Here is a 25,759-nt window from a genome sequence, read left to right as displayed (position 1 = left end):
TTTTGCAGACTGTATAGCCAGTCCGATTTCTAAGATCAAGTTCGCCATACATTTACTATGGCGTACTTGATCTTAGAAAAACGGACAGACTATACCTGAACGTGACTTCGCACTGCCATGCAGATTGATAATAAAATATACAAAATACTTATTATAGCGGAATACATTTATACAACAATGATATATTTACTTATGTTGAGTTAGTCTGTCGTGTCATAACAACATTTTAACTAGTTATATTTTAATCTGCATTAAATTATTATACGTGAATTATTTGACTGGTTCTTCACTGTATGGCATAAACCTATCCCTGTCCAAGTCATATTCTAATCAAATATGAACCGCGAACTCTCAGCGGCCAGTACGTACAGCAAGAAGGTTATTAGCGGATTAATGTCGCTGATTGGTAGTTATTGACATTATATGCATTTCATCTACACTTAGCTATGTACCATTAGTGTAATAAAGATGACTCTTATTTTGTTTACCAGCTTTGATTACAGGCTCTGTAAACGCGTCGTCTTATTTGAATGTAGGCGTAATTGTGTATGTGTGCTAATTTGGCCCGAGAATTTGAACGGTAATGTTCCTAAAGGCGGTATCCATGGTTATATATGATCGCAGGTTGGGCTAGTCCGCGCTCAGGTGCCAATTAGAATTATACGACCATTTTTTTGCAGGTAGTAGTAGCACGTGCGCTTTTACTTAACAATAGACAAAGGATATACGGACAATAGCCGTTCGGGGCCAGCTACAAATCGAACAACTATACTTATGGGGTTTTGGGTGCTATTAGGGCCAGTTGCACCAACCAAACTGTTCGTATCGTCAAAGAGTTCGCTAAATTTGTATGTATGGAATGTTTCATAGTGGCGCGCCGGGGCGCGCCGGCTGACGTTGATCAGTCTGTCAAATGTGGTTGGTGCAACTGGCCCTTAGTCGATCCGATGTTAATGAAAACCTATTGTGTGCAGATCGTGGACCCGGCGGCCACGAAGCCGGAGGACTGGGACGAGTCGGCGCCGGCGCAGGTCCCCGACCCCGCCGCCTCCAAGCCCGCCGGCTGGCTCGACGACCAGCCTGACATGATCCCCGGTCAGTCACTAACTATTAAGGTTGACGATATAAAGTAAGCCGATCGCTCGAACAAGTTTGAACAAGATCGGCTCACTAATTTATATTTCGTCAACATTACCAGGGGCCTATTGCATAACAAACTACAACTAATATTACAAGCGGAACTCCTTATTTAATAAGTGAAATTAGAAAAGGAGTTCCGCTTGTAATATTAGTTTTAGTTTGTTATGCAATCGGCCCCAGATGGTTATTATTAGTTATTAGTAAAGCCTGTTAAGATTATTTGGCTTTCACCATGTAAACCGTGTTGCAGGTTTTTTTTTTTCATTGTTACTAAGCTATTTTACTTGCAAGGTGTACTACTCTAATGTCACCGATGTAAAAGAGATGAAAAAAATTAGCAAAAAATTGCGCATTCCGAATAACAAATCCTAATATCTGATAGAAATTTGCGACTAAAGCTTTTATGTGCTCGTGAAAGTTAAGCTGCGTTTGAAAGATGATACCTACCTAAATCGCGGATGGACTGGTCACGAGTTATGAGTTCAGACTTCAGACCCAAGCAAGTAATCAGTTAATCTCATCAAGTCATCTAGGTTTATTAAAAATACACTTACAATTATTCGAGATTTGCCGCTCACGAATCTTCGGGTGGTATTCCACCTATCCAATTCCCCTATGTGTATTTAGTCTCACATTTTGCTTAATGAGAGCGTGAGACGCAATGACAATGGACCAACATATAGAACAGATGGAACACCCTTCGGTCCCTCACGTACGTATCCGTTTGTAAATGTTTACATATCGTTACAGACCCGGACGCGCAGAAGCCTTCGGACTGGGACGAGGACATGGACGGCGAGTGGGAGGCGCCGCTCGTGGACAACCCGCTCTGCACCGTCGGCTGCGGCGCGTGGAAGCCCCCTATGATCCCTAATCCCGACTACAAGGTACAATACTCTTCGAGGGTCACAGCCTAGATGTGCGTGAAACGGTGCCTCAGAAACTAAGGGAACATGACATCACTCCTACAAAATATCATCACTGACATGACATTTCTCGAGAGTCGAGACATCACCCGAACATACCCCCCTGGGACCGGGGCGGTGCGACGCCGACGGCAGCGGTTACGTTATGTTATGTACAATAATCACGCGACTGTTGTTGAGGACGGCAAGTGGTCGTCCGACTCGCGGTGAAAGGTAACGACCTTTCACCGCGAGTCGGGTAACCATTAATTACCAATTTTTTTTTTAATAGCCTATTTAGTACTTTGTGTTCCACTGCTGGGCAAAGGCCTCCCCTTTTTTCGGCCACTCGTCACGGTTTGGTGCATGTTCCCGCCAGTCGCTGCAAAAAGCGTCAAGGTCATCCCGCCATCTCTTTTTTGGTCTACCTCTGCCCCGGCTAATCTGTTACTGCTGCTTTATGACGTTATTAACTTATGACGTTTAATTGATAATTTATACTCGGGCACAGTGACTTTGTCAGTAGAAAAAGGCGGCAAATTTAAAAATTGAGGCGCGAAGAGTTGACTTCCCATAGATTTGAATATCGCGCCTTTTTCTACTGACAAGTCGAGTGTGTTTCAGTATAAAATAAAATTGGACTTTATCGCGTGCACTCGCTGTTATTACCTGTCCAGATTCTAATGCCGTTTGGTCGTTTTAGTTTAAGTAATGAGTGAAGATCGTGTTAGTCCGAAATGTATAAATAGTTGCCCGTCTACACTGGCCGTTTTGTGTGCGAGGAAATTGCCTCGCGCGCATGCTCGCTCCGTGTGGACCGGCTGTTGATTAACGTGAATGTGTGCAGGGCATCTGGCGCGCGCCGCTGATCCCCAACCCGCACTACAAGGGCAAGTGGGCGCCGCGCAAGGTCCCCAACCCGGACTACTTCCACGACGACCAGCCCTTCCGCATGACTCCCATCGTAAGTACATCCGCGGTAGCAACCCCACCCATACCAGTACAGTCATTATCGATAAGGGCTGATTTAGACGATGCGAGTTTCATACCATTCCGGGTTTTGATCGGTCGGTTGAATTGGACGCACAGACAAAACATCCTCCAGACTGAGCATAGTCGCGCTACCCCCTCTGCCACGCATACGGTAATTTTACTCCATGTTCGAGTCGAAAGTGTCTTTGTGTGACGGCCGTGTCTTTGAACGGACCAATCACGGCACGGGATTTCGCTCACCTCGTCCCGCGCACCCCCGCATTTTTGGCATCATCGGTTGCATGAAATAATTGCTCTAAACTCGGTCTAGAGGATTCCTAGTCTATGATTGGACGTAATCGACAATCCGCAATGTAACTAAAATCGCATGCGAGTTCGCGCGCCGTCTAAATCAGCCTTAAAGCCAGTTAAAGCATAGACGCAAAGCACGAATACTTACCTGTTCCTATTTCTATTGCATGCGTATATATTGGTGTCGCGCTCGCACAGTGTCATTAACCGCCGGCATTTCGAGCGCCTTTAATTCATTCGACACTGTGTTTAATCTCTGCATAGTAAGATAGTTTAATCACTAAATTTCCAGAAATTTAAATTAGCCAGTCATAAAACTAACTTTTATTAAATAATGTATGTCAGTATTTTTCTAACATCAAATTGATCCGCGAGATAAGATTGAGAAGTAGGTACCTCAGGTTGGTATTCCACCTGTCCAGTGTCAGAGCGTCTCACTCTCTCATTAAAGCATAATGTGAGACGCAATACACATTAGACAAAGACATTGGATAGGTGTAATACCATCCTCACTTGTGCGATCCGATCGAAAACTTATAGTACTGTCAGGCGTGGCTCACTCCGCGATTTCGTCGCGTCGCAACAAGTAGCTACAAGTACATCCGTTCCACACCAATTTTGGTGGCTAGCCATAGGCCGCGCGTGGCGCTTGCGCCACCTAGCGGTCATATCTCTCCTGATCGTAACAGACGCGTTTTGTTAGAGAGTGAGTCTTCTTTACCTAGTACTATTATTTATTATGTGGTACTGTTTCAGCACGCGGTGGGCTTCGAGCTGTGGTCGATGTCGCCGGCGCTGCTGTTCGACAACCTGCTGGTCACGGACGACGAGGCCGCCGCGGCCGACTGGGCCAGACAGACCTTCGACCTCAAGCGCGCCAAGCTCTCCAGGGACTCGGTCAGTAGTAGAGATGCACCAGATATTCGGTTACCATCCGGTATCCGGCCGTTAATTTAACATCCGGCCGGATACCGGATAGTAACTGCTTGAATTAGGAGTAAACAAATTGGATTTAAGAAACGTCACGGTCATAATCGTACTCGTTTAATACCTAGAAATGTGTCCGCGCGAATGTTCACTACTTAATAACAGGTCAAAACCTGCACAATGCGCACCTGAAGAACCGAAAAGTAGGTATAGTTCCGCCGGCCGAATATCCGGCGGCCGGATACCGAATATTGGGCCGATGGTCAGGCCGAACATCCGGTATCCGGCCAAACAACTATCCGTTGCATCTCTAGTCAGTAGCATACCACGAACTATGACAACTTTCACTCGCTTCAAGTAAAAGTTTAAACTTCAAAGATCGGCAGAATTACAGATGTAGTGCATAATTATTTTCCATCGTATTTTCACGGAAACGTACGAACGTGTCTTGCTATTTCAGTCGGTCTCGATACAAAAAGTACTGACATTAACTGAAGTAGCATGACAAATACGAACGTTTCCGAGAAAATACAATGGAAAACAATTATCCACTACATCTGTATTCTTGATGCTATTATTAACGGTCCTTATGAACAACTAAGTTTATATACTATTTCAACTATTTGTCTGAATTACAATAAACTGCATAAAAAAATTCGCCAGTAAGTAGCAGTAACAAACCGATTAACTATATTATAAAGTTACAATAGTTTGTCCAAAATCTTAAAAGCAGAATTACATCACGTAATTTAAGGTTTCCAATATTATCTCTGAACCGAGTATGTAGTGGGGGAAGTAAGTACAGAAATGTATGGAGCATTATGCACTTTTGTCTCGGGCGACGCCGCTTGACACGGTATGAGTCAAGTCATATTAATCGATCTAAATTCTAATAATTTAATGACAGACGGACGCCATCTTGCCAAACAAATTGGCTCGATCTTTCCGCGCCGCGCCCATTCGTAGTGCCGCGCGAGGACGGAGCATTTACTTTGCGCGGCAATTTCCTCGCGAGGCGGCTCGCTCACTGTGCACCCGCCTCGCCTAAAATGGCCTAAATTGATGATGATTAAGTACGCTAAATTGGTGAAATATGAGACTAAGTCTCACTTCACTCACTCACTTTACTTACTTACCCCACTAACGGCCTCAGACTTCGCTGTGGGGCCGCATGATGCGCGCGATGAACTACAGCCCGGGCTACTGGGCGCTGTACGGCGTGTACGTCGCCATCCCCGTCGCCATATACGTCGCCTACCTCGTCAGGACCGCGAGAGAGGCCAGTGCCACTTACCCACTATAAGCTAGCACCTTACCTGCCTACTGCTAGTGGTCTAGTGGTGGTCTCGGTCACGTTGAGACGCGAAATATGACCTATATGAGCACACATAACTAGCCTTCTCGCGAGGATATTGTTACGCAAAGCAGGTTGGTATGTGGAGACATGCCTCTCCCGAGGCAACGCGGCTGGGAGTCCGTTTACTTCGCCCGAGGCACGTCTACACAGACCGAGCTCCTTTACGCGGCAAATTCCTCGCGAGGCGGCTCGTCCTGTATGGGCCCGCCTAATGACGTCACGTTGATTTTACCGTCGCTTGAAGATTTAGTAATTGATATGGTGAATAAAGTCTAAGAAAAAATCCTGCCTAAGTTTGACAGTTGAAGCTGTTGGCGCTGTACGGCATCATATGTTTCGTGATAACTGAATAGGGTATTTGACTACTAGTGAAATCAGTTTCTTTTTTCGAACTGTCAAAACGATTTTACTACCATGGTATTTATATGAAACACTAGCATGTGACGTCACAATCAAATTACCTACTCTTTATAGTTTTATACGGGTTTTAAAATAGAAATTATGTCTAAAAATAAAAATAACTACTGTCTACGTTTCTCTATTAATCTTCTGGTGCTTTATTTTATGCATGGTGTAAAATAATTTATTTTAAATACAGTCAAATACCCTATTGTCAAACGGAAACATTTTGGTAACCAGCGTTACCGTTACCGCATAATGTTCAGAGCCGTACAGCGCCATATTCATGAGCATTTCTCCTCTCTACTCTACCAAATTAGTAAGGACAACTGGTAACAAAAAAGGAATGTTTCATACAAACTTTCTGGGACATTTTGGGAAATATGGTGGAAGTTGTTCAGCTCCATGTACTTTACCAGCATACCAATTTTTATAGAAATCTAAGAGGTGATCGAAATGTACAAACTATTTGAGAAATGCTCTCAATAGCTGTCTAATCCGATGCATGAAGATAAGACTACTAATAAAATTTGTGTGCCTTTAATCAAGGTCATATTTTGTGTCTCAACGGAATGACATGAACCATTAAGTTGTAAGGTCCTTGGATTATTAGCCACAACACCAACTGACGATTGAGTTCATGATGCCACCTCTTTCATTTTTGCATGGTCGTAGCAAGTGTGAAGGAGATAGCGTTATAATCTCTGTCGTTGATTGATAGCTTATTTTAAGGTGGATAGGCTCAGTTGATATTCAGACGGTATCACTAGGTACATAGCGGGAAACATTGCTACGATGTGGATCATTAAAAGAGCTAGACTGCCACACTGTAATTGGGAAATGTTTTGAGTGTTAATATGCTATTTTATTTAAAGATGTACACACTACACACCACTTCATTTAAAATTGTTATTTCTACTTAGAATCACTAGTACTTTCGATCCTATTAAGCAGAATAATCCTGGCCGCAAACGTTCGGAATTTTCCGTACGGAATGATATGTGCAAGCGAGACATCGCTATGCATTCCTAGAGCGACGTCTCGTTCCCACCTGTCATTCCATACGGAAACCGAATTAAAATTCCGAACGACTGCGGCCAGGGTAAAAGTGTTCCAAGACTTGTTTCCATTCCGTTACAATTTTTCATATACTTTGTATTACGGTAACACTAACGGAATGGAAGGTACGAAAAATGTTTGGAAATTTTGGGACGCTTCTCAAAAAAGTGGTGTGTATGTCGGCGGCCGATCGTAATATCCGCCAGATCAGGAAATTCCTAGGCATAACGTAAAATTGTCGCATTGACTGAGTCGACACAGAGTCCTGTATTTATGGACACTTTGTCCTACTTATTGGTTTAATGTGACTGCCGTCAAAACATTAAACATGAACTTTACGATTGGGCGGATATTACGACCGGCCGCTGATGTATAAGGGACAGGTCAATCACATTCAGGTCAGGTCAAAAAACCTAGAAATCCGTGTGATGTAATTAATAGATGACCCCCAAGGGGCACCCATGCTGCACCAGTAGCAAGCTCGCAGTAGTACCGCTAGTGTTCCGCAGGATTCCGTGGTGGAGCGCGCGCTGCAGTACCTGGCCGCCAACCCGTGGCTGTACGCCGTCCTCGTGGTGGTCGCCTTCCTCGTGGTCGCCACCGTCGCCTACTGCTGCTGCACCGACTCCAAGGTCAGCCCTACTGTACATACATACATCACTGGCTCAGTGACCCAAAAAGGATCTTGGCCTCTGACACAAGAGAGCGCCACTCTGCCCTATTCTGCGCCACTTCACGCCAGTTGGGTATTCCGAGTAGGGTTACTAGATGTCAGGAATTTTCCTGACATGTCAGGAATTTTAGTGAATTAGCAGACTTTTCAAATTTACATAATTCAAATTTACTTACCTAAATCTAAGCCAAATTAAATTACATATAAACAATGTATCAAGCATATATAGATATCGCTTACGGCTAGACCACCCCCCGCCGTCGTCGGTGATATGAGTGTCAGGAAAAAATTTCGCAAATCAGGAATTTTGACAGGAAATCCTAAATTTGTATCTGGTAACCCTAATTCGAGGGCGGACAGGTCCATTTGGGCTTCGTCACCCAGCGGTATCTGGAACGCCCAGACGCCTTACTGTCCAACTAAATAAATATAGTGGCGGATCCAGGATTCTGAATTAGGAGGGGCTTGAGAGAGGAGGTTCAAGTAGGGATGCTAAAAATGTTTATGGAGGGACTCGGATGCTTTTGGAGGATTTAAGCCGTTTAGCTACCTCCCTTAAATCCGCTATTGAATAGTATTCAAATTCTGGCTTCATAAAATACATATAACTTCCATTTGATTGAGGTGAGAACTGTCTGTTTCTTACATTTATTTTTTGTTTCGATATCTTAGGTATTTTAATACAAAGTCTTGATAAGCGTTTTGGGTAATCTGGATATTTTATAGAACATTCCGTGGCTATAAACGTAAACGGTTAGCCAATATCTTAATTTTGATCGCGTTGATGTCCGATCCATTTACATCTGAATTCTTTATAATGGCTGATTCTAAGTACCTACGAATCAGAACCGTAAATATAATCTGCAGCATTTAAGAGGTGATGTGTTACCACTTGCCAATATGGTATCGTTAACAATATGATGTAACACAGGGTTCGGATGACCTGAAAAAGACGGACGGCGTGACGGAGGACGACCCGCACTCGCACGACGACGCTCCCGCACCGCCGCGCCGCAAGACCGCGCTCGACGCCGACCCCGACCAACATCAAGAGCAGGAACAAGACCAACAACAGGAGCAAGAACAAGAGCCCGAACCAGAGGAGGTTGCTGAGGTAAGAGTACGGTGTAACACAGGGTTCAGATGAGCTGAAGAAGACGGACGGCGTGACGGAGGACGACCCGCACCCGCACGACGACGCTCCCGCACCGCCGCGCCGCAAAACCGCGCTCGACGCCGACCCCGACCAACACCAAGAGCAGGAACAAGACCAACAACAGGAGCAAGAACAAGAGCCCGAACCAGAGGAGGTTGCTGAGGTAAGAGTACGGTGTAACACAGGGTTCAGATGAGCTAAAGAAGACGGACGGCGTGACGGAGGACGACCCGCACCCGCACGACGCCGCGATCGCGCCGCGCCGCAAGACCGAGCTCGACGCCGACCCCGACCAACACCAAGACCAGGAACAAGACCAAGAACAAGAGCCCGAACCCGAGGAAGTTGCTGAGGTAAATACTTCTCTTCTTCTTCTTTCTCGCGTTATCCCGGCATTTTGCCACGGCTCATGGGAGCCTGGGGTCCGCTTGACAACTAATCCCATGATTTGATGTAGGTACAATTTTTTACGAAAGCGACTGCCATCTGACCTTCCAATCCAGAGGGGAAACTAGGCCTTATTGGGATTAGTCCGGTTTCCAAGTAAGGTTTCTGAGGTAAGTACTTGCGGTCATCAAATATATTATACTATTTTTGTCATATGCATAAAGGTATCGCGGCAAGGGTGATAGGGTGGTATTCCACCTTCCCAATTCCTTTGTCCAATGTGTATTGCTTCTCACATTTGGCTTTAATGAGAGTGTGAGACGCACTGATATTGGACAAAGAAATTGGACAGGTGGATAACCACCCATAGGCTCCATTGCGTAGGGTCGGGTGGGTGTTCATCAGTTAGGCACTAGTACACAAATAGCCAAGCAAATATCTGGCGAACGCGACGTTGCTGCTTGGTGCAACCAAGGGCATTAGATGCCTAAGCACTTGCCTGCCCTACTCCCCAGTTGACAGCTCGCTCGCTCCATTTACGGACGAGTGAGACAATAATTTCAATATTTCGTAAAAACTTTTTGGGAATTAATGGTAAGATTTTTTTCGCTTCATGCCTTTTAGTTAAGTTTTAGAATAATCTTAATATTTTAACTGCTTAGATATGTTCTTTACATCTCCTGGGATTCGTCATGCGTCAAGCGAAGCAATTTAATAATAAGCATGCTATGACTGTACTCTATAACGCCTTCGTTCGAAGTAAACTAGAAACAAACGCAGTTATTTGGAGTCCCCATGAAAAACAGTACACGGTTCTAATAGAGAAAGTCCAAAAATCATTCATAAGGTTCCTCTATAAGAAGTTATATGGCTTTTATCCCCTTCTTTATCCCACCCTATTCGTTTTAGGTATGGTAGATTATATATCCTTAGAGTCACGCAGAAATATGTACTTAATAAAATATTTTTTTCAATTAATTCGGGGACAAGTAACAAACCCACCATTATTACTACAAATAAGCCTGCGGGTTCCCCGTCTCTCCGCGAAACAGCTACGGCCCCGTAGCCGTGGTCTCTTTGCTGTACCTCCAGGTCGGACGCGCCTGCTTGCTACGTCCCCTCTTCACCAGGCTTTAACGTTGCTTAACAACATCTTGGACAGCGATAACGACCTAGATATTTTTTTCACGACGGAGTCTAAATTTCTAGGCGCATCAAATCGGTACATCGAATCAATCGTTACCACTAGCTCCATTACCTAATATGCTATAATAAGTATTCGCTGGAAATATTTGACATTGCTTATGTACGACTGACTTAATTTTAATTTTAATTTTAATAAATTGCCCATATTGTGCTGCTTGACTTTACCCGAATTTGTATTTTTATGACTTTGTACTATAATTGTAATTCCTCGATTTATTTATATCCATGACATTTAATTAATTATTGCAATTCCTTGATTTATTTATATACATGACATTTAATTAATTATTGCAATCCCACGGTTTAATTATCCTTCAATGACATTTAATCAATTATTTTACTCCCTTGATCTCTTTTATGTAATAACGTCATACTCCTAATGTAATGTCAGTAATGTGTTATAGATTTAAATCGAATGTAGTTACTTATAATATATTCACTCACTTATTTATTCGAATAATGCATGTTGCTAGCTATTAAGTAATGTAATTCCAATTAGCACGTAAGGTTGAACTGTAAGTGTTAATTGTATGCAACAAATAAACAAATAAACAAATAAACAAATAAACAAATAAACAAATAAACAAACAAATCTCTTTTGACGTAGGTATTATGTATCTTAAACTGATAGTTTAAAAGCCAGATGAACAGAACCGCGTCGGGAAGGGGGGTGTCGATCATTTAACCAAAATCTGATGTCGAACATTTAGCCATGGCTAGTCATATAAAAACGTAATGTAAATATAATTTTTGACGACATATAAGCTGCAATCATAGTAAAACTTATACATATAAATTCAGATTCAGAGCGTTTAATACGGTAAAAACATACATGTCAAAAACATAAAAATAAAATCACATACACACCTAAAACTAATTAAACCTACAACTGTACATATACACAAGTCAATTACACGATAATAATAATGACCAAATAAATTAAAAATTAATTAATACCCCTAAAATTCATTAATACTATAAAAGGCCTTATCAATCAAGTAATTTTTTAGTTTATGGATAAACAACTCGTAAGAAGTTGCCTCTTTGATTTCCGGGCTCAAGCTATTATATATTTTTACACCTACTACCCTCAATGAGTTGGATGATTTCGCTAATCGCGCAAATTCCGCTTTAAGGCGCTCTTATACTCGAGTTTTACGTTTTCAAGGGGGTGAAGCAGACGCGTGGTAGAACGGGCAGGCGGGCGCCCCGCGCGGCGCACCGCACCATTCCCGCGCAGCACGTCTACGTCCTTATTCTGACGACATCGGTATTCTGAATTGTCAGTTCCGGGATTTTTAGTTCGGCAATTAATATTGAATAAGATTTATTAGTAAATTCGAATTTTGATGAGTACTTAATGAAATTAAAAACCGGACAAGCGCGAGTCGGACTCGCCCACTGAGCCCACCGAGGGTTCCGTACTTTTTAGTATTTGTTGTTATAGCGGCAACAGAAATACATCATCTGTGAAAATTTCAACTGTCTAGCTATCACGGTTCGTGAGATACAGCCTGGTGACAGACGGACGGACGAACGGACGGACAGCGGAGTCTTACTAATAGGGTTCCGTTTTACCCTTTGGGTAGGGAACCCTAAAAATGGTAGGTAAGACGGTGAGGTCGGTGAGTGTACCTAAATAATTATTAATTATATACAATATGAGTGTATACTTGACTGATCATGTTTTTGTAAAAATCGATTTCGACTGGCAAAACATATTATATTTTGGCAACCGGGTTTTTTAACCTAATAAGACCCCGCTGAATCCGAAATTGCCTGTTGCTTGATCGAATTCTTGACTGGAAGTGAGATAGTTGATATTAAAGGTCCCTTTTTTTAGTTTTTCGTAAATAACTCTTAAACGGTGGCGCATAGCAAAAATTTTCTTAAACATAAGTAATCTGCATAAAATTGCCTACATGAAAGATTCTGTAAAATATGGGACTACTACGGGAATAACATTGAAAATACGTGCTACCAAAACTATCTGTATTAAAGGAATGAACATCGCAAATAGACACATGTCAACAGAAGACTTATCATAACCTACATGCAGTATGCATACAACACACCCTCACACTTATTTTTAAGTAGGTATACTGCATTCCAGAATTATAACTACTTAAACATTAATAAACAAAACCTTATAATCTTCATGTAATTATAACAAAACAGTTTTAATCAATTTCTGGCATCGGGAAGTATCTAACGGGTTTTAAGGGCCGACCATAACTACTAGTACCCGCTTGAGCTCTCGGCAACGGTACCGCTTGTTCAGCAGTGGCCGGCTCGGGCCCGTGCTCATGCGCAGCCGCGACACTCGCGCTTGCCGAAGCCGCGTCGACTGGACCAGGCACCTCACCACCAGACGTATCCCAATCAGGCCACACCAACCGAGTACCTGTACGATTGTGCACACTGTGCTTAATTTGGTCAACATGTTTTTTGACTAGGGTACCATCCGCCCTTTCCACCATGTAATTCCTAGAGCCTACTACCTCTTTAACTGTACCCTTTACCCACCTATCCGGATTGGCCTGCTCACGCATGTGCACTAGGTCCCCAACTTGAAATTGACGTTCGCGACCCCCAGCCGCTCGAACTTGCCGCTCCTGCGCGCGTTGCACAGTACGCTCACGCTCCTCCCCTCCACGAAGTAAATCTAATCGGCAGCGCAGCCTGCGTTTTTGCAGCAATAGCGCAGGAGAATCGCCCGTCGTGCCATGGATTGCGTTCCTGTAGGACATCAGGTATGCTTGCAAGGCTAAGTCGATATCGACCCCCTCTCGCTTTGCTTTCTTGATTGCTTTTTTACAGAGCTTCACGGCGTTTTCGGCAGCGCCGTTAGACGCGGGATGGTATGTCGGTGTAAGTATTTTTTCAATGCCGTTTGATTGCAAGAATTGATCATATTCTGCGCTACAAAATTGAGGGCCATTATCCGAAACAATCGACCTAGGCAAACCAAATCTAGAAAAAGTTTCACACAAAACTTTAATCACCGATGACGCCGTTGTCCTTGACATTCGGAAAATCTCGATCCATTTTGTCGTCGAGTCTACAATAACAAAAAAAGATTCGTTTTCAATAGGGCCTAAAAAATCAACATGTAGACGCGTCCATGGTTCTGTAATATACGGCCACGGCTTGGGTGGCGCCCTCGGCGGCGCGCTGCTCTCAGCCACGCACGCGGCGCACTCGCGGCACACGCGCTCCACGTCCGCGTCGATGCCGGGCCACCACACGTAGCTGCGGGCCGTGCTCTTCATTTTTACCATGCCGACATGGCCAACATGTAGCTCTTGTAGAATGTTATTTTGAAAAACAGTAGGTACTATCACCCTGTACCCCCATAGTATACACCCGGCCTCCATATACAGCTCGTTTCTGCGGATGTAATATGGTTTAAGATTCTCATCATCGCAATAAGTCGGCCATCCCGAAGCAATATACATTTTAACTTTTACCAGAATGGAGTCTTTGTCCGTTGCTTTTTTAATATCCGTGCTTGTTATAGGTAAAAAGTTTTGCACGTAATTAAGATAAGTCACCTCCGATCGTACTGTTCTATCGGGTCCGGTTATTAATCGCGACAAGGCGTCCGCTCCATTTTCCTCACTCCGAACATACTCTATATCAAAATTATACCCAGACATGATCACCGCCCATCTCTGTAGTCGACTCGCAGCCATAGCAGGTATTCCGGCTTTGTCTCCAAAAATGGTTACCAGGGGTTTGTGATCCGTCTTCAAGAGAAATTTCCTTCCATATAAATACTGGTGAAATTTTTGAACACCATATATAATCGCAAGTGCCTCTTTCTCAATCTGCGAGTAGTGTTTTTCCGCTGAACTTAACACTCGACTCGCATAGGCGACAGGCCGCTCGCCGGCGGGCAGGCGGTGCGCGATCACGGCGGCCACGCCCGTGCTGCTCGCGTCCGTCGTCAGCACCAGCGGCAGCTCGCTAGAGTAGTGCGCCAGCACCTCACTCGACTGCAACATCTTTTTTATTTTCTCAAATGCGGCCTGACTCTCTTTACTCCAAACAAACTTGACATCTTTTTTGAGTAATTCATACATCGGAGATAATATTGTGCTCAAGTTTTTAACAAATTTTGCGTAGTACATTATCATTCCCAGAAATGATCGCAACTCTGAAACATTCTGTGGACTACACATTTTATTGATGACTTCTACTTTACTTGAGCTTGCTGATACTCCATCTCTTGAAATAACAAACCCTAAATAGGTGACCGACTCTGCGAAAAAAGTACACTTCTCTTTCTTTATTTTCAGACCGTACTTTAGTAATCTGTCAAAAACCTGACAAAGTATTTTTAAATGTTCATCGTCATTTTTCGCCGTTATGATCACATCATCTAGATAGACTCCGACCGAGGGTAAGTCAGCAAACATTTGCTCAAGTTTACGTTGGAAGATGCCAGGACTCGACGCGAGCCCGTAGACGAGGCGATTATACTGAAATAGGCCTTTATGGGTATTAATTGTGGTAAATTTCTTGGTATCATCCAACGGAAATTGCGCATAAGCCTGACTTAGATCGATTTTAGAAAATTTGTCCCCGCCATTTAATTTTACCAACAGATCGTCTATCCTAGGCAGAGGATACCTATCTATTTCTAGCCATTTGTTGAGCGTAAGTTTATAATCAGCACAGATACGAATCGAGCCGTCCGATTTGACTACTGGTACAATAGGTGTGGCCCAATCCGAACACTCGACCGGGGTTACGATGCCGTCACTCACCAGCTGGTCCAGCGCGCGGTCGACCGGTTCGCGCAAGGCAAATGCTAGAGGGCGTGCGCGCAAGAACACGGGCGTCGCGCCGTCTCGCAGCCGAAAGCCCACCGGCTCACCCGTGTAGCACCCCAGCCCGTCTTCAAAAACCTGCGCGTATCTGGAACTGAACGTGTGCAAATCAAATTTCCCTCCCGTAACAATACTATTACACGGGAAACTGTCGCGGTCCACAATACCGAGCTCTTCTAACCATTCGCGCCCGATTAAAGACGTCCGCCCGCCCTTCACGACATACAAAGTAAATTCCCGTACCTGATCCTTATATTTAACAACAGGCCTTATTTTGCCTACAATAGTTACAGGCGGTCCGGTGTAATATCTCAAAGACAGATTGGAATCTATTAAATCACAGTCAATAAACATTTCGCGATAGCAATCAAGACTAATACACGATATGCGACTACCGGTGTCTACCTCCATTTCCAACTGTTTATTATTAACAAGTAATGTTAAGATATATGGTTTGTAGTCTTTTGAGGGACTTATGTTATAAATTGAAGTAATTACCTCGACGCTATCGTCGGTATCCGAATCAGCTACTTCTTTTACGTAATTGCCGTCTGTGTAACTCGCGCCGCCCGCGCCAAGTTTAGGGCACATTCTTTTAAGGTGGCCTTCCCGATTACATACACGACACACGTATACGCGAAATTTGCATCCGGCTGCATCATGTTGTCCGCCGCAAGCCCGACAAGTCGAGCGAGTCCAGCCGCTCCCGGCGCCGCGCCCGCTCGCCGCTCCGCCAGCCTGGCCCGCGCGCCCCCGGCCCGTGCCCGACGCTCCCGCCGCTGCGCCCGGCGCGCCGCTCCCGCCGGCTGCGCCCTCGCTGTAGCGACCGCGCGTTCGCTCGCTGCTTGCCGCTGTCGCGCGTCGTCCCGCTCGTCCCTCGCTGCGGCGAGTTTCACTCGTGACAGCATGACATGCCACGGCACCGTCGTCGTTCGGTCGCTTGCCGTTCACCACTGCCGCCGCGTTCGTCTCCGCCGCTTCTAAGGCGGTGGCTAGTTTATAAGCTTTTGAGAAACTAACTTCATCTTCCGCAAAAAGTCTCTGTCTGATCATCTCACTAAACAAGCCACAGACAAGCTGATCCCTTAAATTGTCGTCTAATCCCGTCTTGAAGTCACACGTTCTAGCCAACTCCTTCAAAGCTGCCACGTAGTCCGATATAGACTCACTTTTAGTTTGCGTTCTTTGCCGAAACTTGTACCTCTCAGCTAATATGCTAGGCGTTGGCTGCAGATGTTGTAGCATAATTTTATTGATGTCATCATATTTCACTTCGTGTGGTTTCTTTGGTGAACAAAGAGTCACTAGCAGTTCATATGTAGGGCCGCCAATAAACGTAATTAGTGTAGCAACTTTCTTTGCTTCCTCGATATCATTAACAATAAAATATTGTTCAAGGCGGTCCACGTATGACGACCACTTATCTTTGTTCGCGTCGAATGGTTCAATTTTACCGACCGTCATTGCGCCCACACGACACCACACGCTTATGCACAATCCAACATCGAGAATAACATGAGTTCAGCTCGTCGCCAATGTAAAATATGGGACTACTACGGGAATAACATTGAAAATACGTGCTACCAAAACTATCTGTATTAAAGGAATGAACATCGCAAATAGACACATGTCAACAGAAGACTTATCATAACCTACATGCAGTATGCATACAACACAGATTCCGTACAATTTTTCGCTAGGATCAATATTCAAAGAGATATTAAGGTGGGAAAGTTAATTATAATCACTTTTTGAAAGTCTCTTTTTTTAGTTTTTCGTAAATAACTCGTAAATGGTGGCCAATATAAAAAAAAATTGTTAAACGTTAATAATCGACACAACATTTTCAATAAAAAAAGATTTAGTACATTTTTAGCAGGGATCAATATTTAAAAAGATAATAAAGAGGGAAAGTTAATTATAATAAATTCTAAGGTTCCATGTTTTTATTTTTTCGTTAATAATTTGTAAAGTATGACTCATAGCAAAAACAAATTTTACACAAATAATAAACATAAAATTTCCTACAAGAAACATGTAGAACACTTTTCGCTAGGATCAATATTTAAAAAGACAAAGCATCCGGTAAGTCAATTATAATCAATTTTAAAGTCCCTTTTTAGTTTTTTGTAAATAACTCGTAAACGGTGTCCCATAGCAAAATAGGTTTTTATGAATAAATAATCTCCATAAAATTTTCTGCAAAAAACATCTGAACACTTTTCTCTAGGATCAATATTTAAAACGATATTAAAGGAAGAAAGTTAATCACAATCAGTTCACAGGTCGCTTTTTTTTTCGTATCGTACAAAAAACTAAAAAGGGACTTTAAAATTGATTGTAATTAACTTACCGGCTGCTTTGTCTTTTTAAATATTGATCCTAGCGAAAAGTGTTCTACATGTTTCTTGTAGGAAATTTTATGTTTATTATTTATGTGTAAGATTTGTTTTTGCTATGAGTCATACTTTTAAAATTATTAACGAAAAAATAAAACCAAGGAACCTTAGAATTTATTATAATTAACTTTCCCTCTTTATTATCTTTTTAAATATTGATCCCTGCTAAAAATGTACAGAATCTTTTTAATTGAAAATTTTGTGTAGATTATTAGTTAATTTTTTTTTTATATTGGCCACCGTTTACGAGTTATTAACGAAAAACTAAAAAAAGGGACCTTTAATATCACATATCTCACTTCCAGTCAAGAATTCGATCAAGCAACCGGCAAATTCGGATTCAGCGGGGTCTAATTAGGTTAAAAAACCCGGTTGCCAAAAAGTAATATGTTTTGCCAGTAGAAATCGATTTTTACAAAAATGTGACCAGTCTAAATTATTCTATTTGATTAATTTTATAGCCTTTTAAAATATGTTTACACAATTTATCAATCGTGACTGAATTCCGGATTGGTTAGATGGGTGTGTGCCTTTGCTGCCCAACTTGTTATAAAATGACAATATGACGGACGAATGTCTGAAATGTCACCGTATTTAAGAATTATTTTGCTTTTCTTCGTAAGTATGTTGAAAAACATTGTGTGTATAACATATTTGCATATTTATACTGTGATTACCCATTTTATGAAACGTCCGCTAAACTAGCACAGGTCCGACGCTGACAGTGGTCACGGGCGTACTGGCGTGAGGAATAGGCGCAAGGTATTGCCGCGTAGGGTGTAATTTAGTAGGCAAAATGTTGAATTCATCAAATGATGAATGAAAAAATTAACGTATCGATAAAAGGACAAGCAATAATGAAGATTTACTTAAAAGCTATCGACTGAAGTAAGTTTCATATACATTTTCGTCCTAGTACTTCTAACATAAGGAAATAAAGACAGTGTTAGGCATGTTTTCAACTTAAGATTCTATCGAGAAAATAATGAGCCGTCGTGTTTCTGACAAGCAATAACGTAGTTCAAGGACTGAAGTTATACATACTAGAAAATAATGCATGAAATCCTTGTAAAAGTCTGTAAATATGGTGACAAAAAAGTGCATTTTACTACACACCGCGCCTTAACACATTCAACACCAAGAACCCGACTGTCGGGTACACTGTTCGTAGCGACTACGCGCTACATACGACGAAACCGTGGCTACGCGCTACGAGCGTAACCCGTAGCACTTAGTGGTATTGAATGTGTTAATATCTCTTCCCTGTTCTCTTCTCTGTTCTGGGCGACGCATTTTAAAATCGCCCTTGTGCTTCCACATATATTTCGCGACTTCCAGAATGAATAAAGTAGGGACCGTCAGAATCTTAAGTTTTTGGAAGTATTCCTTCGTTGGAGTAAACGGCGGAACCCCAGCCAATATCCTAACGGCCCTCTTCTGCAACACAAAAACCCTATCTCTATCAGCCGCCAGGCCCCATAAGTCAATTCCATACTGAATAATAGAGTTTACGTAAGCATGCGGACGTTTTCACTAGAAAGGGCAGAAGAAAGACGTGACAGCGCGAAAGATGCCTGAGCCAACCGACCTGTAAGTAAGTCTATGTGCTTATCCCATTTTAATCCACAATCAAATTGAAAGCCTATAAACCTTGTATCTTGCACCTGGGGCAATTTTACGTTGTTAATCTCAATATCAAGGGGAGTTTGATAAATACCTCTTAACCAAAAATGAATAATCAACGTTTTATCAAGAAAATATGGAAACTAGTTACAGCAAATAAACAGATGTTACTTCCATGATAATTGCATAGTTATTCGACTTATCATATTCTAACATATAACTTGGAATTTTTACAATTAGTCACCATGTTACAAAATGTTGAGTTTTGAGGATAATACATGAGTAAAAATATTTCCTTTTATTTTTTTAGTATAATATAGCTTTGTAATTAATGAAAACTGCGTTCTTAAATTTGTGGGGCTTTTTAAATAATTAAAAACATTTAAATTAGTGATTAAATGTGTACAACTTGGTTAAGTCTAGAACACCCCCCTGGTTAATACTGTCCTATAGGGTGGACGCTATTAGCCAAATTCCATTTTTTTCTAAAAGCACAATTATGTCAAAGCTATATGGAAAATCAAAATTTCTTGAATGCCAATTTGTAGCCAATTAAATAGTCTATCGATTAACGTTCGCAATAATTTATTTTAATAGAAAATTTGTGATATATGACCGCTCGAAAAAAGGGTGGTTAACTGATGAACAACTCACCCTAAGTATTTGACTAAGAGTTCTCTGACTTTGTTTAGTTTAGTTTTAATTTAAATTAGTTTAAAAATAATAGTTTAAATGTGAGTCAATGTGAAGAAGACACGCATATAAAATTTTTGGTCGGGAAGACTCATACTCATAAGGCAATAACTCTCGTATTTGAATGCATAGGTACTTCGCTGAGGCGATAGAAAAAGGGAGAGCTTCGCTCTTTCTTCTCTACCGACCTTATCTACGTGGAGTATGTGTACAAACACAAGAGATAGAAGCATCGAAAGAGGATGTGGAAAGTTATTCTGTGATTTTTAATGTATTCTTTATTTACTGTCCACAGGCAACACCTCTAGTGGACACAGACGGCGCCGGCGACGGCCAGCGGAAACGGAAACCGCGCAAGGAGTGAGCGAGACGGAGAAACACTGACGGGTTGCAAACCGAATCATATCGGTCAACCAAAACCGGTTGTATATTTTGCCTTCAAAACAGGCTACTTATTTGGCATTTTTTTTTTCATAACCAGAATAAATTTGTGTTTACATGTTTACAGTTTACAAAAATATTCCGTGGTACTTATAACCGGTTTTTCTAGACCAAGTGTTTGCAATCTCTAGTCCTGTTTAGTTCAATGGTGGTAGGCAGTCGCTAGGAGGAAAAAGGTCCAAAGTTATTAATAGTTTCGTGATTAAACAGCTACCCTACACATCCCCATTTTTATCAAATAGGGTAAAACGTATTGACGTGCCTCTGTTTAATAACTGGCCACCTTATAATATAAATTAATTCTATTCACATATAAACAGAATTCATTTTAGTATAAGGGCTCAATAACTGGACACCGTTTAATAACTAGCCACCTTATATTAAAATGAATTCTGTTCATAGGTGAATAGAATTTATTTTTGGTATAAGAGGGCCAAATTACCTATTATGCATTGAAATAGTTAAAAGGTTAAACAAGGAAAAACTTTCTGTAAAATGGGCTATTAATAATGGGGTTGGCAACTGTCAAAGGTTTTTATAGGTGGCGCTAGCATAGGTTGGCCCTGTTCCTAGTTTTGTTCTTTGCGATTTGGCTTGAAGGGCTCGCAAGTGGGTCATACAATTCCGAAAATAAAACAACACTGACACTTGGTCTAGGGCGTAGCCAGCCAGTTAACTAGGGAGGGAGGCAAGTAGATATCGCCTGAGGTATGAGGGGGGGGGAGGCCGTAGAGGGGCATACATTGTATGTAAAATTTGAGCTCCAGGGGCGGCAGCTGCCCCACTCCCCTCTCCTACCTGCCTACGCCCATGCTATTGGTAGGATTAACAGGGAAAGCTATACTATTATAGTGCCATCTGTAGAAGACTGACCGGCCAACCCCATTGACGCTCTCGATCTAATGAATCGAATATCCTTGCTCTTAACGGCTCGGCCACGACATTGCGCGACTGGCGGCGGCGGCAACCATAGGTGGGAACGAAAGGTCTGACCGCTGCGTCTCGCTTCAATCTATGGATGCCGCCGCCGCCGTCGCATGTCGTGCAATGTCGTGGCCGAGCCGTAACGCCTTCACTGAACTGCGCTCGATCTGCCAAAGAAGATATTTGACATTACCCTTTAGAACGAAAGCTACTAATTCAATCCTTCTAAGGCCGAAGGTCCTACATATATACCTCTTCAGTTCGATGAAATTTAAATCCTATTCAATTGGAACAGAGTCGCTTTTGCTGTGTTTCGTTAAATTTTCCAACAACGCAAAATCAACTCTATTTCCTACACTATAGGTTCAGATTTGAATGGCAATTCATTTGTAAGGCTGGACCTTAGGTGGCTATAGCTATAATTATCCTTTTCGTTGATCGTATTGATTTACCAAGCACAGATGTAGTGCATAGTGCATAATTATTTTCCATCGTATTTTCAAGGAAACGTGCGAACGTGTCTTGTTATTTCAGTCTTGGTACAAAAAGTACTCATGTCGACTGAAGTAGCATGACAAATACGAACGTTTCCGAGAAAATACGATGGAAAACAATTTTTCACTATATCTGTAATAGAATTTTCTTTATATACTATTACAATGACTAAACTACGTAATGAATCGTATTAATGAAATGGTTGATGAAAAATATAAAGCATTTTACAATACATATTGGTATTAGGTATTTGATTTTGAATTGAGTCACTTTCGGTCTAAAGTGTGGATTTGTCTTTGTTATTTTGTGAACAATATTGATTGGACTAAAAAGTATTAGTTTGTTTTGTATGTGTAACTAGATTTACGTATCGATATGTATAGCTCCAGTATACAATGAAGATGTTTACAATAGCATACGCTATTAGCTATCAAGGCTCGGAACCGGTTTTTCCTTCATATAAAAAATACCGGTATTATAATACGTTCTTTTTTGTTCTTTGGTTTATTATTTCATTTTTAATGGGGCAATCTAACAATACTAAGTTGTTAGCTTAATACATGATTCAGTCCTACGAAGCTACGTAAAGAGCATCAAATAATTAAAAATATTGTGCTATTTCGGGGTTTTGAAAAAAACCGGTTCCGAGCCCTGTTAGTTTACATTTGCTTAATTTAATGAAACTAAGGGGAATTTTTGGTGTTTTATTACATGTAATTCTAGGGTAATAACTAGTTTTATTATTATTGAACCAATATGTTAACTTTGTTAATAATGTTAAACATCTTCATTTATGTTACGTAATGCATTTCTATTCTATGATTTACTTTATGTTGAAATAGAATTTCATATAATCTTGTGTTTAGATATCCATTTATCTCTGACTGTCGTTTTCTATTGAGTGTGAGTGACACAAATTGAGTTGTGTGTATATTTGATGCATACTGTAACAAATTAGTTGAAAATATTATAAATACAACATTAAATTAAACATGTTATAAGAAAAATAACTGTATATTCTAATATATATTCATTTGTAAGGTACTATTAGGTCATGCTCTTAGGGTATAGCGTATATAAACATTGTAACATGGTATGTATAAAAATAAACTTGTATTTTTGTACATAAGTACAAGTATGATATAAGTATTGTGTGTTAGCGAGTAAATCCTTCTACTGTATGTGACATATAGTTTTGTCGCAACAATCGACTGTGATTTCCGTTCATATTGTTATCTGGGTGTGAGCAGTGGACAGGGGTGAAAGACTTGACACGTTCCTACTACGGATTATATAGTCTGTCAAGCAAAGTATGTCAGTAGCAATGTACAGCAAAGTGAAGTAGGGCAACACTCAAAGAGCAGTATTGCGCTAAGAAAAGCAGCAATGTACATCGAACCAAAACATGTAATTATCATAACCTCAAATTTTACAAATAAACGAGCGTGATTGTACACTGTAGGCACCTTGACATTGCTTAAGTTCATACACAATCTTATTTAATATATTGGTATTTAATGGTGACAGCAGAAATTTCTCTTGAAACAGCAATGATTCAGAATGTAAACAAACAAGATGGCTGTCATTCACGATCCACATTCCACAGATAAAACACAGATGACACGCGATTTTGGCATTATTCGAACACAGTGTTGCTAACCCGCGATTATTCAAATTTGCCGCCTTTCGCTACTGACAAGATTTGTTTGACCAAAAGTATATACATATGTATATAAAACAACACATAGCAAATGAGTGTGATGCGCACTATGCGCAGTGCACCCCTTTTCTGTAAGGGTGGTATTCCACCTGTCCAATTTATTTGTCCAATGTCAGTGCGTCTCACTCTCTTCGCTTAAATGAGAGAGTGAGACGCAATGCCATTGGACCAATATATTGGACAGATGGACTACCACCCTAAGCTATATTAGATGCGTATTTCATGTATTTCATCCAGGTTATATTTATTACTACTCAGCGTAAATTTGTTAAACTTGTACATTATTTGACTTCACTTAATTCTCTATACTTTCAATGTTATCACCGCTTAAAAGGTAATTTTCAGACTTGTAATGACAATAATTATTGTATAGCAAAAACCTCTCTTTGTACAGTCGACGTCTAAGATATGTTTACACTTTTGCACCTTACTCCTTTGTAATAAGGCGAGAAATGTAAACGTATCTTTGACGTCGACTGTACACAAAATGTTGAAATTACGGGTCTCAGAATTGACTTAGTGGTGAACATACATTCTGAAACTATTTTTTGTCAATTTGATTTTTCACTTTTTCATATCTTCACTAGCTTTTCTTAGTTATTATTCTAATGGAATTGAGCATGATCCTATATGTGTCGTTGTCGGTTACCGTGAGATGCATTTCATTAGTCCGTACGAGCGTGTGTGTGATAGGATGCTATTGGACTGTAATTTACATTAATATATTTAATTATTTGTAGTTCCTTGTTTCATTTTATCCTGCAGGGTGATATTGTTATAGACCCATACTCGAGTTGAATATCTAGGCCATACCTACGTCTTGCTTTCTGGTCATACTTAACAACTTGTCCTACTGTTGTCCCGTAAAAATACAAACTTTCTGAAAACTCAAATGACCAGAAAAACAATAATTTACTTAAAACGCTTAAAAATAATTCTAATACACGTAGAAAGACCCAGCGGTCGGCAACAAGCGGCCCGCGAGCCTCCCTGGCTATTTTGTATGTAATATTGACAAACGACAATGTATGATAAAGCCATAAATATTAACAAAGTGTGGCCCGCGTCCACCTCGTTAACTGCTATGTGGCCCTTAGCTGCTAAAAGGTTGCCGACCGCTGAATTAGACCAAGAAAAGTCTGCAGCGATTTTGATAGCCCACGCAGTGCAAGTGTTATTTTAAACGTCAAACTTCTATGAAATTATGACGTATAAGTACCACTTGCACTGCGTGGGCTATCAAAATCGCTGCAGACTTCTTGGCCTAATTCTACCTAATCAAATACTGTCACTATTAACATTATTGGATTTTTTAAAGTATTACCTACTTATCTCCAAAAATGGACTTTACGAATTGCCTCGCTACCAAATTGACTAGGAAGACTTCAAAACGCAGAATTGGTATTTTTAACCGCTTTTATAAGTTCAAAAACACAATGAAAGCATAATAAAGCCGTATCGTAAAATAAAATTAAATGCTCAATATGGTAAATCATCAATTACTGGCCACCTGACAACTAGCCACTCTGAACTAAAATGAATTCTAGTCGCCTATTATAAACAGTATAAGGTTTTAATAACTAGCCACCTTATTGTTTAATTATTTATTTAATAGACATTTATAAGCATAACAGTTGCACCAAATCGCTTACAAACTAGTACAACACTAAAACTACTACTAAAATGAATTCTGTTTATAGGTGAAGAGAATTAATTTTTTGTTAAGGGTGGCCAGTTACTAAACAGTGGCCAGTTATTGACGAATTACCCTACATAGGCGTAGGTAAGGTTGACGAAATATACCTAAAGTAAATATAAATATAAAGTAAGCCGATCTCTCGAACAAGATCGGCTCACCTTATATTTCGTCAACTTTACCTATGATAATTAAAATAAATAAGGTACCTAAATAAATATTAGATTCATTGTCATTGTTAAATAGTACTTATACAATTTTATTTATTCAGTAACAACGCATTTATTGCGTTATGTGAGTCATAACGCGGTAGCTTCGTAAGTTCACTGCGATTCACGCTCCGATTTCGCGGTTCGCTCCAGTCTCCAGCTTAACTTGAATCCGAGTTTCATAACGAACAAGTACTATCGGAGTTCAGGTTAACTTAAAAAATGTAATGC

At 41.1% G+C, this 25,759-nt stretch overlaps 1 protein-coding gene across 3 annotated transcripts in view; it reads left to right on the top strand.

The window, feature by feature from the left end:
- Positions 1-24,362, top strand: part of LOC134806395 (calnexin) — a 32,624-nt gene extending 8,262 nt beyond the window's left edge. Inside the window, exons 7-13 of one of the 3 annotated variants that reach the window (XM_063779650.1) lie at positions 975-1,095; positions 1,891-2,027; positions 2,893-3,009; positions 4,086-4,226; positions 7,581-7,703; positions 9,086-9,253; positions 20,339-24,362. In XM_063779650.1, the coding sequence (XP_063635720.1) occupies positions 975-1,095; positions 1,891-2,027; positions 2,893-3,009; positions 4,086-4,226; positions 7,581-7,703; positions 9,086-9,253; positions 20,339-20,407 (876 nt within the window). In that variant the 3' untranslated portion in view covers positions 20,408-24,362. Of the gene's footprint in view, positions 1-974; positions 1,096-1,890; positions 2,028-2,892; positions 3,010-4,085; positions 4,227-5,409; positions 5,561-7,580; positions 7,704-8,880; positions 9,064-9,085; positions 9,254-20,338 lie in introns of those variants that run through there. The other 2 variants (XM_063779649.1, XM_063779651.1) reach the window with 2 other exon arrangements.
- The last annotated feature ends 1,397 nt before the right edge of the window (positions 24,363-25,759 follow it).

The sequence above is a fragment of the Cydia splendana genome, chromosome 3 (genome assembly GCF_910591565.1).
Source record: "Cydia splendana chromosome 3, ilCydSple1.2, whole genome shotgun sequence".
Classification (NCBI taxonomy): Eukaryota; Metazoa; Arthropoda; class Insecta; order Lepidoptera; family Tortricidae; genus Cydia; species Cydia splendana.
Note: the sequence above shows the minus strand (reverse complement) of the source record. Positions and strands in the feature narration are given on the sequence as shown.